At 43.9% G+C, this 19,025-nt stretch overlaps 1 protein-coding gene and 1 pseudogene across 1 annotated transcript; both read right to left on the bottom strand.

The window, feature by feature from the left end:
* Positions 1-4,070: 4,070 nt before the first annotated feature.
* LOC113896986 (interferon omega-1-like) lies at positions 4,071-5,837 on the bottom strand. The gene has a single exon (XM_027549138.1). It carries the CDS (start codon positions 4,906-4,908, stop codon positions 4,321-4,323), a length of 588 nt encoding a protein of 195 aa, XP_027404939.1. The 5' UTR covers positions 4,909-5,837; the 3' UTR covers positions 4,071-4,320.
* Positions 5,838-13,730: 7,893 nt separating this feature from the next.
* On the bottom strand, positions 13,731-14,814 carry LOC113896985 (annotated as a pseudogene).
* Between the last annotated feature and the right edge of the window lie 4,211 nt (positions 14,815-19,025).

Genomic DNA, 19,025 nt, shown 5'->3' with positions numbered 1-19,025 from the left:
ATTTAGGTTAAAAATACTTAATGCTACCAAATTACATGAATATGGGAAAGGACTGGAAGAATAGAAGGCGACATATGCTAACAGGTGAAATGTTAGGGATGGAGCAGAGCATCCCCGTTGCCATCAGCAGGGAGACCAGAGTTTCAGAAATTCGGCACTTCACCTGGGTCTCAGTGAAACAGCTCAGGTCCTGCACTAAGCTAAGTCCTCCAAGCTCCCTTCGCTGCGCCCCAGCGGCTGGGTTGTACACCTGAACTCTCAGTAATGGACAGGACATGCCTCCAGGTCCAGCACCACGAACTCCCACCCAGGATCCAGGGGAGAACCGAGGACTCCCCGTGGAGAAGAGCCTTAATCCCTGCGAGGCGCCGCCACAGCCCAGGGAGACTGAGGGGCCCAGGGAGCAGTGAGGAAACTTCCTTTTGGGTCCCACTGCCCAGGGGAGCTTTAATGCTACTTTGCTCAGATCCTTAGATTTCTGCACCTGCCCCCATGTCCTCCCTCCCCTTCCTAGGAGGAGATTTTGGCCAGATCTATTTACACCGGGCCATTTATGCTGCGATTGATGGCTGGAAATCAGAGCAAGTTGTGAAGTATTTTCAAATTCAGGATTGTTTCTGGGGAGAAAGACTAATTCTTTCAGGGTTTCAGGGCAAAGGGAAAGGCACCTGAAGTCTGGACAGGTATCTACGAGATACTCGGACCCTCCAGTGGGAAGACTTGGGGACAAGACTGAGACTGAAAATTATTTCATTTAATATTAATATAAATGGTTAATTTCTCTTGCAATGTTAACTGGTTAAAAAATATTTCAAAATTTATAGTGAAATTCATTCAGTCATGTCTCTTTGTCACCCCATGGATTATACAGTCCATGGAATTCTCCAGGCCACAATACTAGAGTGGGTAGACATTCCCTTCTCCAGGGGAACTTCTCAACCCAGGGATCAAACCCAGGTCTCCCACACTGCAGGCAGATTCTTTACCAGATGAGCCATTTGGGAAGCCCAAGAATATTGGAGTGGGTAGCCTATTCCTTCTCCAAGGGAATCTTCCTGACCCAGTCATTGACGCGTGGACCCCTGCATTGCAGGTGGATTCTTATAATTTATCAGAACAGATCAGATCAGTCCCTCAGTCGTGTCCAACTCTTTGCGACCCCATGAATCACAGCACGCCAGGCCTCCCTGTCCATCACCAACTCCCGGAGTTCACTCAGACTCAGGTCCATCGAGTCAGCAATGCCATCCAGCCATCTCATCCTCTGTCGTCCCTTCTCCTCCTGCCCCCAATCCCTCCCAGCATCAGAGGCTTTTCCAATGAGTCAACTCTTCGCATGAGGTGGCCAAAGTACTGGAGTTTCAGCTTTAGCATCATTCCTTCCAAAGAAATCCCAGGGCTGATCTCCTTTAGGATGGACTGGTTGGATCTCCTTGCAGTCCAAGGGACTCTCAAGAGTCTTCTCCAACACCACAGTTCAAAAGCATCAATTCTTTGGTGCTCAGCCTTCTTCACAGTCCAACTCTCACATCCATGCATGACCACAGGAAAAACCATAGCCTTGACTAGACAGACCTTTGTTGGCAAAGTAATGTCTCTGCTTTTGAATATGCTATCTAGGTTGGTCATAACTTTCCTTCCAAGGAGTCTTTTAACTTCATGGCTGCAATCACCATCTGTCGTGATTTTGGAGCCCAAAAAATAAAGTCTGACCCTGTATCCTCTGTTTCCCCATCTATTTCCCATGAAGTGGTGGGACAGGATGCCATGATCTTCGTTTTCTGAATGTTGAGCTTTAAGCCAACTTTTTCACTCTCCACTTTCACTTTCATCAAGAGGCTCTTGAGTTCCTCTTCACTTTCTGCCATAAGGGTGGTGTCATCTGCATATCTGAGGTTATTCATATTTCTCCTGGCAAACTTGATTCCAGTTTGTGTTTCATCCAGTCCAGTGTTTCTCATGATGTACTCTGCATATAAGTTAAATATACAGGGTGACAATATACAGCCTTGACATCCTCCTTTTCCTCTTTGGAACCAGTCTGTTTTTCCATGTCCCGTTCTAACTGTTGCTTCCTGACCTGCATACAAATTTCTCAAGAGGCAGATCAGGTGGTCTGGTATTCCCATCTCTTTCAGAATTTTCCACAGTTTATTGTGATCCACACAGTCAAAAGCTTTGGCATAGTAAATATAAATAACTTAAACCTTATAAGTCTTAAATATCAAGTTAAGATATTTTCACTAAGACCAAACAAAATTTTAAGTTCTTGGCTTCAGTGGAAACAAAATCATCAGTAATGTTTGCAAAATTGCTTCCCAGTTTATCTCACTTCATTGCATGAATGCTGTATTTGACTAACAATGCCAAAGAATGCTAAAACTACCTCACAATTGCACTCACCTCACAGGCTAGTAAAGTGATGCTCAAAATTCTCCAAGCCAGGCTTCAGCAATATGTGAACTGTGAACTTCCTGATGTTCAAGCTGGTTTTAGAAAAGGTAGAGGAACCAGAGATCAAATTGCCAACATCTGCTAGATCATCGAAAAAGAAGAGAGTTCCAGAAAAACATCTGTTTCTGCATTATTGACTGTGCCAAAGCCTTTTTCTGTGTGGATCACAATAAACTGTGGAAAATTCTTCAAGAGATGGGCATACCAGACCACCTACCTGCCTTTGAGACATCTGTATGCAGGTCAGGAAGCAACAGTTACAACTGGACATGGAACAACAGAATGGTTCCAAAGAGGAAAAGGAGTCTGTCAAGGCTGTATATTGTCACCCTGATTATTTAACTTATATGCAGAGTACATCATGAGAAACGCTGGGCTGGAGGAAGCACAAGCTGGAATCAAGATTGTGGGGAGAAATATCAATGCCCTCAGATATGCAGATGACACCACCCTTATGGCAGAAAGTGAAGAAGAACTAAAGAGTCTCTTGATGAAAGTGAAAGAGGAGAGTGAAAAAGGTGGCTTAAAGATCAACATTCAGAAAACTAAGATCATGGCATCTGTTCCCATCACTTGATGGCAAATAGATGGGGAAACAGTGGCTGACTTTATTTTTCTGGGCTCCAAAATCACTGCAGATGGTGATTGCAGCCATGAAATTGAAAGAAGCATACTCCTTTGAAGGAAAGTTATGACGAACCTAGACAGCATATTAAAAAGTAGAGACGTTACTTTGTCAACAGAGGTCCATCTAGACAAGACTATGGTTTTTCCAGTGGTCATGTATAGATGTGAGACTTTAAAGAAAGCTGAGTGCCGAAGAATTGATGCTTTTGAATTGTGGTGTTGGAGAAAACTCTTGAGAGTCCCTTGGACTACAGGGAGATCCAACCAGTCCATCCTAAAGGAGATCAGTCCTGGGTGTTCATTGAAGGGACTGATGCTAAAGCTGAAATTCCAATATTTCGGCTACCTGATGGGAAAAGCTGACTCATTTTAAAAGACCCTGATGCTGGGAAAGATTGAGGGCAGGAGGAGAAGGAGACGACAGAGGATGAGATGGCTGAATGGCATCACCAACTCAATGGACATTAGTTTGGGTGGACTCTGGGAGTTGGTGATGGACAGGGAGGCCTGGTGTTCTGCAGTTCGTGGGGTCGCAAAGAGTCGGAAATGCCTGAGGGACTGAACTGAACTGAACTGATGACCGAGTACCTATCGTAAATTATTAATTTCAGTTTACAAAATCCCTTTTTCTCTCATTTCTTTCAACCAAGGGTCTTCCCTTGTGGCTCAGATGGTAAGGAATCTGCCTAAAATGCAGATTCCAGATTCCATCCTTGGTTGGGAAGATCCCCTGTAAATGGCAACATACTCCAGTAGTCTTGCCTGGATCATCCCATGGACAGAGGAGCCTGGTGGGCTACAGTCTATGGGATCACAAAAGAGTTGGACTTTACCTGGCAACTAAACATAAAATGGTAAAAAATTCAAGAAGTTCACCTTGATAATATTTAATAAATAAAACATTGTTACAAATTTAATGAAATAAAAATGTGAATGTATTTGTTAAATTTTAATACAATGTAAACAAAAATATTTTATATGGAAAAATAAATATGAGGAGATAAAAGAATAAATATAACAAAATAAATAAGCAAACAAACAATAAAATAAGGGCAGTCTTCACTTCGGGACTGATGCACCTGCAGTCAAAAAAATTTATATATATTCATTTACTACTGACAAAGTACTGGATGAAATAATTCAATAAATTTTGTGGCTAAAGCAGAAATCAGAGTCTTCTGAAATGGCCGAAGATGAGTGTGCAAAGATGATGGGGCATCTTAGTCAGTGAGAGTCATGTCAAGGTGAGTTCAGGTCTCCATCCATCATTCTTAACCTTTCTTGCAAGCTGGTTGATGAAGACAAGGATCTCATGATTTCCACTCTGATGATTTCCCAGGCGCAGTCGCTGTATTCCTTCTCTTTCAGGTAGACATGGATGCCCTGGAAGTACCTCTTCACGGCCAGTGTGGGGCCCGTCCTTCCCAGGGCAGAGTCTTCCTCTCCCGTCACCTGCCCCAGGCAGGCATCCAGGTCATCCAGCTGCTGATGGAGTCCAGTGCGGAGCTGCTCCAGGAGGGTGGTGTCCCAGGCAGCAGAGGAGCGCTCTGTGTGGAAGAGGTTGAAGGACTGCTGGAGCATCTCATGGAGCACAGAGAAGGCCTGGGCCTCGTGGAGCTGGCCGCCCTTCACCATCTCCTGGGGGAAAGCGAAGTCTTTTCTGTCCTGCAGACAGAAGCGAGGGGAGAGTCTCCTCATTTGGCCCAGGAGCTTGAGGTTCTGCCTGCCAACCAGCACGTGGTTCTGAGACAGGTCACAGCCCAGGGATCCTCCCGGGCCGTAGCTGACCAGCACCAGGGCCATCAGTAGAGAGAGCACGAAGGCCATGGTGAAGATGAGGCTGCCGCTGGGCTGGCTGAGGTGGCGTCTGATGGAACCTTGAGGTAGGTTCTCTGATGCCACTCTTTATAAGCAAGGCCATTAAATAGGGAACATGGTAATTTTCATTTTCTAGTCATTTCTATACACTTTTACTTCCTTTTTTGATTTTCATTTATTTATTCTGAATATGGTCAAAGAAATTGTCATCAGTCTAAACTCTTAATTCTATCTATTTCCCAATAACCTCAAATGTACCCATCCAAATTGTTATTTATCAATCAAATGAGAAAGGCCTTTCTTTGTCTTACATCAGAAATGATGTAGGTTTCTAAGTACAAACATTATCACTCTTTCTCTTTCATGTGTAAATGTGGCTCTTTTCTGTTCCATAAACACATTTTTGGCCCTGATCCTAGGCTCAATTTCTATTTCTTACTTTACTTAGGAAGGCAGGCTCTGTGTTTATCAGGCATTTACCAGGTCACTCTAGCAAAGAAACTGTTTGAAACAAAGGATGGGTTTTCTTGAGTGTTTGATTTAGAGAAGAGGCTGATTATTGTGAGTCCATGAGCTCCTCCCATGTTTCTTTTCCTTCTAGAACACGTTCCTGCAGGTCCATGTGGTTGTGCTTCAGGGAACCATGAAGTCAGGACTATTACAGACATCACGCTTTCTTTCCACCATTTTCATACTGGAGACCTATTGTCCTTTGGTGGCCCAGCCCTTCCCCTACCAAGAATTCTGGTTCTTCTCAGATGATATGGGTGGGGAGACTCTAATTCCAGGATAATTGTATTTCCCCAGCAGCACCTCACTCACACGGGAGAGATCACATGGAGCCACCCCCTGTCCTCTGGAGTGACAGAGTCCCCTTGCTCACCTGCTGGGCTCCCTCCCTTAGGGCAGGCTCACCACATCCTGAGGACTCAAAAATCTCCTTTCTGTGGAGGGCTCATTTACTTGTGAAAATGAATCGTCTTCCTGAACCATCAACTCTCACCTGCAGTGTTTGTGTGAAGGACCCTAGTTCTCAGTGGTGACCTCCTCTTCTCTGACCCGTTTCCCCACGTGTCCAAAGTGTCAGCAAAGCTCAGTCCTTGAGAGCAAAAGTGCGTTTGTGCAAGTTGGTGGAGGAATTTCCAACTGCAGTTATTTTGCTTTTAGTAGATAAATAATATCTACCCTGCTAAGTATAGTTTTTATTATTCAACTCTTTTACTTAAACTGTTTGACACTTGTTCTGCTCAAACTTTCTGAGCTGGAGGATGGAGATTCAGTATTGGTGTTGTCTCTTACTGGCAGCTTATGTCACAGAATCTAGTGAGTTACAGTTGTTCATTCAGGCAGTTGATTCCACCAGGCATCTCTGTTCCTCTGTCTCTGTTCCTCTGAGAATGCAGGGCAGTGAGACCCAGCCTACTAGATCAGGAGAAATAGTCTTCTTTTCTTGAGTGTAATCTTTCATTTAAACTTTTTATATTCACTTAGTGACTTCTTTTGGGTAGGCTCGGGGAGTTGGCAGGAGAAGGCAATGGCACCCCACTCCAGTACTCTTGCCTGGAAAATCCCATGGATGGTGGAGCCTGGAAGGCTGCAGGCCATGTGGTCGCTGAGGGCCAGATACAACTGAGTGACTTCACTTTCACATTTCACTTTCATGCATTGGAGAAGGAAATAGCAACGCACTCCAGTGTTCTTGCCTGGAGAATCCCACGGACAGGGGAGCCTGGTGGGCTGGCTACCGTCTATGGGGTCGCACAGAGTTGGACATGACTGAAGTGACTTAGCAGCACCTGGGAGTTGGCGATGGACAGGGAGGCCTGGCGTGCTGCAGTTCATGGGGCTGCAAAGAGTCGGACATGACTAAGTGACTGAACTGAACTGAAGTGACTGACTTATTGGACAAGATTTGTCTCATTGTTCCTGTTGTGGCTGCAATTCATGATGATGTGAGAACAACAAAGTGAAGTAAAGAAAGCCAGAGGGGCTGCATCTCTATCACTTTCAAGACGTTAGATTTTTTTGTTTCTCTTTGCAACTTTTCTAGAAGGTAAAATTGCCCAGTTTTTTTGTGGGCAACAAGAAAACAAGAGTAAGTCTCAATGTCATGAATATGAAAGAAGGGAAGTGGTTTTCCCCTGACCCAGTGACGTATTCTGAGTTAGCAAACTGCAGTGCAGCACAGCTGGGGACAAGTCTGAGGCAGAGGAAACGATGACAATATGAACAACAGAAAAGCTGGGACAGGGCTGCTTCTTACAGTCGCTACAAGAAGGACAAGTCCTTGATCTGTTGACTGTCGTCAGCTTTGTAAGACCAGCCTCCTAATTTTTCTTTTCTTTAATCAGCATGTGGTCAGCATAAGCGAGAAGGAAGAAGTCACACTCACCAGGTCACAAGAGACAGGCAATCAGAGCCCCAGTTGCTCGAACACTAATCCTCTCTGGCAGGGTTACGAGACCAGCCTCGCTGAGCATCTGCGTAGGTGATAAATCCACTTGGGCAAAGAGAATATGCTTTGAAACAACTAGAATGAAAGGGAATTAAATGATTCCAAAAGATCCCGATCTTAGTCTAACTAACAGTAGTTATGACATTAAAAATAATAACTGAATTTTATTGATTACTAACCCTAATGATCTCCCTAATATTCCAGCTCTTGATACTATCACATTGATGGGTTGGGTTTCTGCAGGTTTTTAAAGACTTTTTAAAATGTTTATTTTATGTGTTTATTTGGCTGCGGCATGTCTTAGTCGATGTATGCTGGTTCTTGGATCTTGGTTGCTTCGTGCAGGATCTTTACTTAAGCCACGGGAAGTCTTGCTTGCCATGCAGAACCTAGTTTCCTGACCAGAGATCCAGCTCAGGCTCCCTGCTTTGGGAGCATGGAGTCCTGGCCCCTGGACCATCAGGGAAGTCAAGGGGTAGGTTTCAATATATGAATTTGGGGAACACACACACATTCAGTCCGTAACACAGTAGTAAGAAGATACCAAGGTATTGTGTTTATGGCAAGGATTCATTAGGATCTATTTCATTCTTGATATTATTGAGAAGTAAGAACACATTCCCTGATGCTGCCCTCACTTTTTATGGCACATCCATCCTGAGTTGATTACTAATTAAATGTTACAAGACTACCATGGACATGATTACCAAGGACCTGCCAGACAAATTCCACAGACTATGTGTTTATCAAAAATGACAGTGACAACAACTACAAACTCCTTAGCCTTTGTGAGGGACTCACGCAATCCTTCCAACGTAGTTGAAACCGAGTTAATATTTTTGTTTCGAAGAGCCTCCTGCTAAGACTTTATTTGAATAAAACAATCTAATAATGAAATGGCAAGTTTTCAAAACCTAGTATGTCAGATTCCAAACTGCTTATGTAGACCGTCACACCTGCGCACACTGCGTGTGCTGAGCCCTCACTTAGTTTCCTGTTTTATTTCTAACACGAGATGCACCCTTGTTGTTTCATACCTCGATGCTACAAACCTCTTGTTTCCATCAGTTCACATCTACCTCCAATTCTAGATAAGCTGATCGATTTACAACATGTCTGATTATTTTGTATAATAAGCAAAATGAAATTATCAACTGGTAGTTATTACTGAAAGTCTAAATGTGATTGACAAAATTAATAATTCTAATAATTACAAAATAATCATATTTAACTGTCCAAGATGATTCATATAGATTGTTCAATGAATCCTCAGCATAAATTGGGGATACATGATGGACAAAATCCTTATGAGTTGTGACCCCAGCAGGAGATTGGATTACAAACATTTCAGTGAATCCTCTGTAGAAAACACCAAGCTGATGGCTTTGTGAATGTAAGTAAAAAAACTACTTAATGCTTTTGAGAGGGTAACAGACAGGAAGGTCAGGGGTTTCCAAACAGAGGAAACAGGTTGCAAGTGTCAGACACTTTCTTTCTCTCTCTTCAGCAGCAGGAGGAAACAAACTAGTCTTAGATTTGTTCCCCTTCTCCATACACATTTAGAAAGAGGTTTCTCTTAAACTTCTGTGTTGCCATAATGACACCTGGTTCCACCTGAACTGAACTTTTCCCAAACCTTGAGCTAACCAATGCATTTTTCTAATGGAAATGTTTGTCTTAAGCTGATAATGTGCATTTACCCTAGACTCTGTGTTCAAGTCAGTTCCACCTAAAGGCTCAGAACCGACTTGACAAACCAGTATGTTACACTCATAGAGTATTCTCCTAATCTGTGTTAATGATACTGTATATTTGTTTGGAAATCTGCCTTTCTTCAAGATTCATGTCAATCGTGTTATGGCCAGGGATGACTCACCTGGTGCCAATGTTATCTCATGCATGTTGTGGGTGAGGGGCCTGGTGCCATTCTCTGAGTTTTGAGATATTTCCTTTGTCTAATTAGCAGACTGCGATGGCACCCCACTCCAGTGTTCTTGCCTGGAGAATCCCAGGGACGGGGGAGCCTGGTGGGCTGCCGTCTGTGGGGTTGCACAGAGTCAGACACGACTGAAGCGACTTAGCAGCAGCAGCAGCAGTAGCTATATAACATCTGGCTGAAGACTAGGTCAGGGCACTCTTTCTGCCCCCTTCTGATGTCTATGTCAAAAGCTTTCTCTATCTCTTTTATACTTTAATAAAACTTTATTACACAAAAGTTCTGAGCGATCAAGCCTCGTCACTGGCCCTGGATTGAATCCTTCTTCTCTGGAGACCAAGAATCCTGGTGTCTTTCGTGGTTCAGCAACAAACTTTTGCTTCCAAATTATATGAATTTGGGAAATGATAAAAAGAATAGAAGACGACCTACGCTAACCGGTGAAATGTGAGGGATGGAGCAGAGCCTCCCCATTGCCATCAGCAGGGAGACCAGAGTCCAGAAATTCAGAACTTCACCTGGGCCTCTGTGAAACAGTTCAGGTCCTGCACTGAGCTCGGGAGCCCTCCAAACTCCTTTTGCTGCGCCCCAGCGGCCGGGAGGGGGCGGCCGATCTCTCAGTAACTGACTGACCGGCACCGCCCACCCAGCAGAACTCGCCTCCAGGTACAGCGCTGCCGGCTGGGGCTTCAGATCCACGGGGAGAACTCGCGGGTCGCCGTGGGCAGGAGTCGCGACAGGAGCGAGGCGTCGCCGGGGCCCAGGGAGAGATAGGGGCCGCGGGAACAGAGAGGAAACTTCCTTTTCGGGCCCCACTGCCCATGCGATCTTTGCCGCGTCGCTCAGAGCCTTTGATTTCTGCACCTCCAAATTCTAGATAAGCTACCATTGTGTCCATCCTCCCCTTCCTGGGAGAAGATTTTAGCCAGAGCGGTTCCACCGATGCCCTTTTATGCCGCGATTGACGACTGGAAATCACAGCATGTTGTGGTATGTTTTCGGATTCAGAATTGTTGTGGAGTGAGTGAAAGTCGTTCAGTCGTGTCTGACTCTTTGCGACCCCATGGACTATACAGTCCATGGAATTCTCCAGGCCAGAACACTGAAGTGGGTAGCCTTTCCCTTCTCCAGGAGACCTTCCCAACTCAGGGATTGAACCCAGGTCTCCCTCATTGCGGGCAGATCTTTACCAGCTGAGCCACAAGGGAAGCCCTTGTTTATGGGGAAAAGGAGTAATTCAGGGAAAGGGAAAAGGTATCTACAAGCTGGACGGGAATCTACTAGATATTGGGACCCTCCAGTGGGAAGCCTTGGGGACAAAACTGAGACTTAAAAAGAAGCTCCTAGGTAAAGGGAAAATTATTTCATTTAATATTAATATAAATGGTTATTTTCTCCTGTAATATTAATTGGTTGGAAAATGTTTTAAAATGTTTAAGTCTTCAACTCACATCAAATTCAAATATTTTCCTTATGCCACAACAGTACTTTAAGTTCCTGGCTTTAATGGAAGCAAAATCATCAGTAATGTTTTCAATATTACTTCTCTGTATATCTCTCTTCATCTGAGCAAAAGCCATATTTGACAAACTTATGACCTAGTAACTACTTTGAATAACTCATCTCAGTTTACAAACTCCTTTTTTGTTTTCATTTCTTTTAACCAAAGGTCATCTATTAAGCATTTTTTTTTTAGTCAGTTTTTCATTGGAGAGTTTCATTACCTTTTTCAAACTGTCTTCTCATATGGATAAGTTGTTTAAAAAATTGCAATTAAAATGCTTTTGATTTCAGCATAATGTGTGCTCAGTAGACACCAACTGTGAAATAGGCAGTTGGGCATATGATTCCAGCATGCATCTTTGGAAGACATCACCATCAAGATAGATTTTTAAAGGCCTGAAAACTAGAGCAGGTCATGACCTAGTTCATCAGTTTGAACAGAAGACAGTTCTGGGCCCTGAACACAGGAAAACCACAAGTGTCTTTGTCACAAATGAAACTCAGACTGGATACCAGCCAGATGGCAGGAGTGCAGTGTGAGTGTGGAGCTTGGGATCTGGTTGAGGACCTTGCAATCTGTGTGTCTTCTAGCTGGAGATCACGGAGTTTGACTGAAAATGAATGATGACCTTCTTTACGTGAGTAAAGTGACAGTGCAAGAGCAGTGGGTGCGTCTGTGTGGATCAGAAATTCACAGGGAAGCCGCGCTTGCAGTGGATGTGATGGGGAAAGGCCGTCCTCTATCCTAGTGCAGCGGTCTTCAACCAACGTCTCAGCTCCACAGCTCTTCTCCTCAACTCTACTCTGTGATGCTGGGGCTCTAGTTCCTTCCAGTACATTTCTCCTTTGCCTGCGGATTGTTTGCCTTTCCCATACCAGTTCCAAGGGTGGACTAGAAGGCTGGAAGGAAGTTTCTGTTTTCCTGACTGGAGTATGACTGATAACAACCGCCATCAATTAGGAAAAGGAAAACTAATGGTTGCTGCTAGATGCTATGTGTCACCAGTCAGACTGGCAAAAAGTAAAAAGGATGATAAGATCCTGTTTTGGTCAGTGAGTGAGAATGTATAAGTGCTTATATGGTCTTCAGTATGGATTAGTGTAGCCATTGTTGTCATGGACAGTTGGCAGTATGCATGTTTAAGGTTTATGTGTTTTGATCAATAAAATTGACTTCATGGCCCCGTGTTCAGAGAAAGACTCTCGCTTGGGTATAAGACACCTGCATACACTTGTAGCAGTCTCTCCTCAAAGGCACTAATTTCTGAGAAGGACCGACTCTAGGAGGTGACACTGCCGGCACTTAGGGACTGAAGTCTTCACGGAAAACAACTAGGATCAAACCCAGGACAGCCCAGGGCTGGAGAGCAGAGCCTCATCCTGCATGGCCCTTGCTCTTTTCTTCCCGCCTCTGCTTTGCTGCTGAAAGACTGAAACCCAACAGAGAGTTGAGAAGGTAAGTTTAGAAATGTCTTCAAGAAGTAGTAGAGTAGTACTCATACTAAAGAACAAGAAACATTATTAATGGGTCATGTGTGTGATTTTCTGCAGTCCTATGAGATTTCTATGATTTCCCTATTATTCATTTTTATAGTAGATCAAAGCATTTTCTACTAATCCTTCTTTCTCAAAGAATTTCTATGACCTCCTCAGAATACTTCTAGAAGTCTGAGATACCGAAATTATAATTGTTTTCAGCATTGAGCACAGAAGAGTTCACAAACTAAGCCCTGAAACTAGCACCCAAGTTAAATAATTTTACCAAGTACCCAGCATCTTTCCAGGGTAGCCTTCCAGTCACTGCCTCAGGCCAGCTGTCCTGTCTGCTCCCTGTGGGCAGCTACTCTGGGACACATTGTCCTGAACATTTCTGCCAGGTGCACTTTTATGCTTCTTGTAATATGGGCTCATTGATCCTAACAGTAATCCTGTCAAAAACTACTCTTATTTTCCCCATGTTAAAGAAGAGGATCAAGACAGCATGCGTGCCTGCGTGCCTGCTAAGTTGGTTCAGTCGTGTCCGACTCTTGTGACACATGGACTGTTGCCCACCAGGCTCTTCTGTCCATGGGATTTTCAAGAAAGAATACTGGAGTGGGTTGTCATTTCCTTCTCCTTAGTGTTTGTGATATTTTGCAGGGTCACACTGCTGTTAAATAGCAGAGCTGCAATTCAAAGGTTTTGAAATTTCTAGAACTCTCCTTTCACTTGCGCTCTCTTCCAGTGATTTCCACTCAGAGAAACTTTGAACCAGAAACCATCACAGAACAGAGCTCCTGTATTGGGGGCAGTGAGAAGATTGTGTAAGGGAGTAGATTGTTCAGTAAAGCAGGACTGAGGAGAAGGTGGGAGGAAGAGTAACAGGTGTCGGGATCAGCCACTCAGCACCACATGTTGGCAACTTTTCTGGAGGAGATGTGTCTTCCCCCCAGATACTGACACCAACAGTTCTTTGCTGACTGGGTATAAATTAGTTTATCTGTGACTTCAGGACTAATCATTTTCCACAGTTTCAGAACTCCTTTCTACCTTTTTTTTTTTTTTTCTTTGGAGGGGTGGAATCAAGGGCTGCCCTCTCTAGCCTGCAGAATCGTAGTTCCCTGAGCAGATATCCATGGCACCTGAGCTTCCTATACTGGAAGCGTGGAGTCCAAACCACTGGACTGCCAGGGAATTCCAGGAATTCCACCTTTTGACAATCAAGTCCTGAGAAGTAATAGAGCCATTCCATAGTATACATGGACAAATGCTATTCCACAATAGGTTTATGTAGACAAAATAAAGATTTAGGTCTTCAGAATGAAGAAACAAGTTTACCTTCATAAGAGTTTAATAAAAACAAATTAGAAGATTAAGAAAATGAACATGTTTTCTAAATTTTATTACAATGTAAAATATTTTATATGAAAATATAAATATGATGAGATAAAATAATAAATGAAAATATGTACATAAAGAAACTTATAAATAACATCAGGGCAGTCATCGCTATGCACTGATTTCTGTGCAGCTGAATACTTTTTATAACTACTTTCTTATTACTACTGAGAAAGTATTTATTGATTTAATTCAATAAATATTGTGGCTAAAGCAGAAATCAGAGTCTCTTAAATGGCTGAAGGTGCGCGTACAAGGGTGATGTGGCAACTTAGTCAGTGAGAGTCATGTCAAGGTGAGTTCAGGTCTCCATCCATCATCTTAACCTTTCTTGCAAGTTGGTTGATGAAGACAAGGATCTCATGATTTCCATTATGACGATTTCCCAGGCGCAGTCGCTGTATTCCTTCTCTTTCAGGTAGACATGGATGCCCTGGAAATACCTCTTCACGGCCAGTGTGGGGCCCGTCCTTCCCAGGGCAGAGTCTTCCTCTCCCATCACCTGCCCCAGGCAGGCGTCCAGGTCGTCCAGCTGCTGATGGAGTCCAGTGTGGAGCTGCTCCAGGAGGGTGGTGTCCCAGGCAGCAGAGGAGCGCTCTGTGTGGAAGAGGTTGAAGGTCTGCTGGAGTATCTCGTGGAGCACAGAGATGGCCTGGGCCTCGTGGAGCTGGCCGCCCTCCACCATCTCCTGGGGGAAAGCGAAGTCTTTTCTGTCCTGCAGACAGAAGCGAGGGGAGAGTCTCCTCATTTGGCCCAGGAGCCTGAGGTTCTGCCTGCCAACCAGCACGTGGTTCTGAGACAGGTCACAGCCCAGGGATCCTCCCGGGCCGTAGCTGACCAGCACCAGGGCCATCAGTAGAGAGAGCACACAGGCCATGGGGAAGATGAGGCTGCTGCTGGGCTGGCTGGGAAGGCGTCTGGTGGAACCTTGAGGTAGGTTCTCTGATGCCATGCTTTCTAGCAAGGCCATTAAATAGGGAACATGATAGTTTTCATTTTCTAGTCATTTCTGTGCACTTTTACTTCCTTTTTTGATTTTCATTTATGTATTCACAGTATGATCGAAGAGAATGTCCCATCAATCTAAACTATTAATTTTTCCTACTTCCTAATAACTTCAAATGTACCCATCCAAATGGATATTTATCAATCAAATGAGAAAGGTCTTTTTCTTAAGTCAGAATTAATGGACATTTGTAATTATATACATTATTGCTCTTTGTCTCTCATGCATAAATGTTGCTCTCCTCTTATCCATGAACACATCGGGAGCCCTGATATTAGGCTCCTTTTTTCCCTCTTACTTTACATGGGAATAGAGGCTCCCTCAGCTCTGTGGTTTCCGTATTTATTCAGGGATTTACCAGATCACTCTGTCAATTAAATTCTTCAAAACAAATGATGAGTTTTCTTTAGTGTTTGATTTAGAGAAGAGGCTGATTATTATCAGTCCTTGAACTCCTCCCACATTTCTCTTCCTTCTAGAACACATTCCTGCAAATCCCTGCCCTTCAGGGAACCGTGAGGGCAGGACCATTACAGACATCACCCTTTCTTTCCATCATTTTCTTACTGGAGACCTGTTGTCCTCCACAGACTGGGCCAATACCCCCACCACAATCCTGGTTCTTCTCAGAGAACATTGGAGAGGAAACTCCAAATCCAGGATAATTGTATTTTCCCAGCAGCACCTCACTCACAAGGGAGAGATCACATGGAGCCACCCCTTGTCCTCTAGAGTGACAGAGTCCCTTCCTCCCCTTCTGGACTCCCTCCCTGAGGACAGGCTCACCACATCCTGTGGACTCAAAAATCTCCTTTCTGTGGAGGGCTTATTTGTTGGGAGAATAAATCATCTTCCTAAACCCCCGTCCTCTCCCCTGCAGTGTTTGTGTGAAGAACCCTAGTTCTCAGTGGTGACCTCCTCTTCTCCTGACCCATGTCCCCAGATGTCCAAAGTATCAGCAGTGCTCAGATACTGAGAGCAAATATGTATTTGTGCAAGTTGGTAGAGGAATTTTCAACTGCAATTATTTTGCTTTTAGTAGATAAATATTATCAGCGTTGCCGAGTATAGTTTTATTATTCAATCCTTTTACTTAAACTGTTCAAGACTTGTTCTGCTCAGAGTTTCTGAGTTGGAAGAAGGAGATTGAGTGATGGTGTTGTCTCTCACTGGAAGCTTATGTCACAGAATCTAGTGAGTTACAGTCGTTCATTCAGGCAGTTGATTCCACTGGGCATCTCTGTTCCTCTGTTTCTTTCTCCCTCTGAGATTCAGGATAGTGAGAGGCAGGCTACTCGTTCAGGGAGAAATAGCCTTCTTTTCTTTCAGTTCAGTTCAGTTCAGTCGCTCAGTTGTGTGCAACTCTTTGTGACCCCATGAATCACAGCATGCCAGGCCTCCCTGTCCATCACCAACTCCCAGAGTTCACTCAGACTCACGTCCATCGAGGCAGTGATGCCATCCAGCCATGTCATCTTCTGTTGTCCCCTTCTCCTCCTTCCCCCAATCCCTCCCAGCATCAGAGTCTTTTCCAATGAGTCAACTCTTCACATGAGGTGGCCAAAGTACTGGAGTTTGTATTTTGTCAGCTTTAGCATCATTCCTTCCAAAGAACACTCAGGGCTGATCTTCAGAATGGACTGGTTGGATCTCCTTGCAGTCCAAGGGACTCTCAAGAGTCTTCTCCAACACCACAGCTCAAAACCATCAATTCTTTGGTGCTCAGCCTTCTTCACAGTCCAACTCTCACATCCATACATGACCACTGGAAAAACCATAGCCTTGACTAAACGGACTTTTGTTGGCAAAGTAATGTCTCTGCTTTTAATATGCTATCTAAGTTGGTCATAACTTTCCTTCCAAGGAGTAAGCGTCTTTTAATCTCATGGCTGCAGTCACCATCTGCAGTGATTTTGGAGCCCAGAAAAATAAAGTCTGACACTTTTTCCACTGTTTCCCCATCTATTTCCCATGAAGTGATGGGACCAGATGCCATGATCTTCGTTTTCTGAATGTTGAGCTTTAAGCCAACTTTTTCACTCTCCTCTTTCACTTTCATCATGAGGCTTTTTAGTTCCTCTTCACTTTCTGCCATAAGGGTGGTGTCATCTGCATATCTGAGGTTATTGATATTTTTCCCGGCAATCTTGAATCCAGCTTGTGCTTCTTCCAGCCCAGCGTTTCTCATAATGTACTCTGCATAGAAGTTAAATAAGCAGGGTGAAAATATACAGCCTTGATGTACTCCTTTTCCTATTTGGAACCAGTCTGTTGTTCCATGTCCAGATCTAACTGTTGCTTCCTGACCTGCATACAGGTTTCTCAAGAGGCAGGTCAGGTGGTCTGGTATTCCCATCTCTTTCAGAATTTTCCACAGTGTAATTTTTTACTTAAAGTTTCTACATTCTTTTAGTGACTTGTTGGTCAGGATTTGTCTTGCTGCTTCTGCTCTGGTTCCAATTCACGTTGAGGTAAGAACAATAAAGCAAAGAAAGGCAAAGGGGCTGTAGCTCTATCATTTCAAAACTTTAGTTTTTTTTGTTCTTGTTGTTTTCCTTTGACACTTCCCTGGAAAGTAAAAGTCCACAGTTGTGTTGTGGGCAGAGAAAACTAATGTATTCTGAATGTCTGAAAGAAGGGAGGTGGTTTCCCCTGATGGAATGACTCATTCTGAGTTAGCAAATTCAATACAGCACAGCTGGGGACGAGGCTGTGGCAGAGGGGAGCATGAGGCCAGGACGAACAACACGGAGCTTGGGGCATGGCTGCTTCTGACAGAAGCTCAAGGAAGGCCCAATCCTGGGTCAGTTGACTGCCCTTTGCTTTGGAAGATCAGCTATCTCAGTTTTCTTTCAATTAATCCATGTAGGATTAGTTTCATGAGAGAAGGAAGAAGTCAAACCCACCACCTAACAAGAGGTGAATGACTAGATTGCCAGTTGCTAGAACACGAATCCTCTTTGGCAGTGTCTTGGAGCCCAACCTTCCTGAGCATCTGCCTAGGTAACAAATCCGCCCAGGCAATGAGAAGATGCTTTGAGAAAAACTAAAAGGAAATGGAATTAAATGATTCCAAAAGACCCTGATCTTAATCAGGGAAATGGTAATTATGATATTAAAATAATCACTGAATTTTATTGCTTGCTACTAATGGACTAGCCACTTTCCAAGTTCTTTACAATTTTAACTGAATCCTCTCATTAACTCTTAGGTCACACGTACTTAGAATCCTGGAGAACAATATAAATCTGGACAAATGAACTATTCCAATAGCAGCAAAGATTCAAGGGCAAACCTTGGCGGCTTTGATTTGTCTGAAGGATCCCATTAAAAAATAAAAGGAAGGGTGAAAATCAGCATGACGTTAAGGAACCAATGAAGTAAGTGAGGAGGAGAATGAGATGACAAAGACCCCTTAATCCATTTCAAATGCCAAAAGGCCACTATCTATTGTTTTGTAGGGCCACAGGGTGTGGTCTGAAGTCAGCAGAACTAAGATTTAATTTAAATAGCGAAATCACTATTAAGTAGTTAGAAGGGAATAGATTGTTCTGCCAGCTTAAAAAAAAAAGCAGGTGTTTGCTCATTGGCTAGTGGTTAGGATCCAGCACTTTCACTGCTGTGACCTGATTTCAGTCCCTGGATCCCTGGTTGGGGAAGTCTAATCACACAAGCCGCGCAGAAGGAAGTCTAAGCTTTTATGAGTGGTTTCTTCAATGAAATATAGTGAAATAACTTTATTATCCCTATGAGAAGTGAGCCCTCTTTTCTATATATTTTAAACTCTTGACCTTTCTTGTGAGTTTAAGTACAAAGAAAAAGCATCCAACAGTTTCTCGCCACATGAGCTCTGACGTTGCTCCTTCAGGATGACAATGAAAACATCTTTCCTCAGCAGGTTCTGCAGAATGAAGTCACTACTCACTGCAGTCCTGACCTCCAACACACCCTGATAGGAGTTCAGGATGGAGATCAGGAACGAGGCACTCTGTGCTCTGGGAAAACTGACACAGCAGGTCAGCAGAGAGTTAGATAATTTCCAGAGCAAATTTATGAACCCAATTTTGCACCTTCTCATGGGTAGAAAAGCTCTAAAATCCTTCAGAGAGACATCTGTTCCTCCTGATTCTCAGCCACATTCTCCCAAGATGTGAGCTTATCTGCACGTCACCCCTTCACCACAATCACATGCATCCTGACCTCCCCGACATCTGTGGAGCAGTCCCTTAGAGCAGAAGAGAGGCTGACCTCCAGCCTGTAGTCCTCAGCAAGTCCTCCTGAGAAAATGAACTCCCACAGCCTGCTGTTCTCATTCTAAAGGAGGACACCTGCATTGCTCACCTCCAGTC

Source organism: Bos indicus x Bos taurus, chromosome 8 (assembly GCF_003369695.1).
Source record: "Bos indicus x Bos taurus breed Angus x Brahman F1 hybrid chromosome 8, Bos_hybrid_MaternalHap_v2.0, whole genome shotgun sequence".
Classification (NCBI taxonomy): domain Eukaryota; kingdom Metazoa; phylum Chordata; class Mammalia; order Artiodactyla; family Bovidae; genus Bos; species Bos indicus x Bos taurus.
The sequence above is the reverse complement of the archived record's forward strand: the minus strand, read 5'-3'. Positions and strand labels throughout refer to the sequence as shown.

Coding starts and splice junctions, on each gene's coding strand:
- LOC113896986 (XM_027549138.1), bottom strand. CDS start 4,908: ATGGCCTTCGTGCTCTCTCTACTGATGGCCCTGGTGCTGGTCAGCTAC.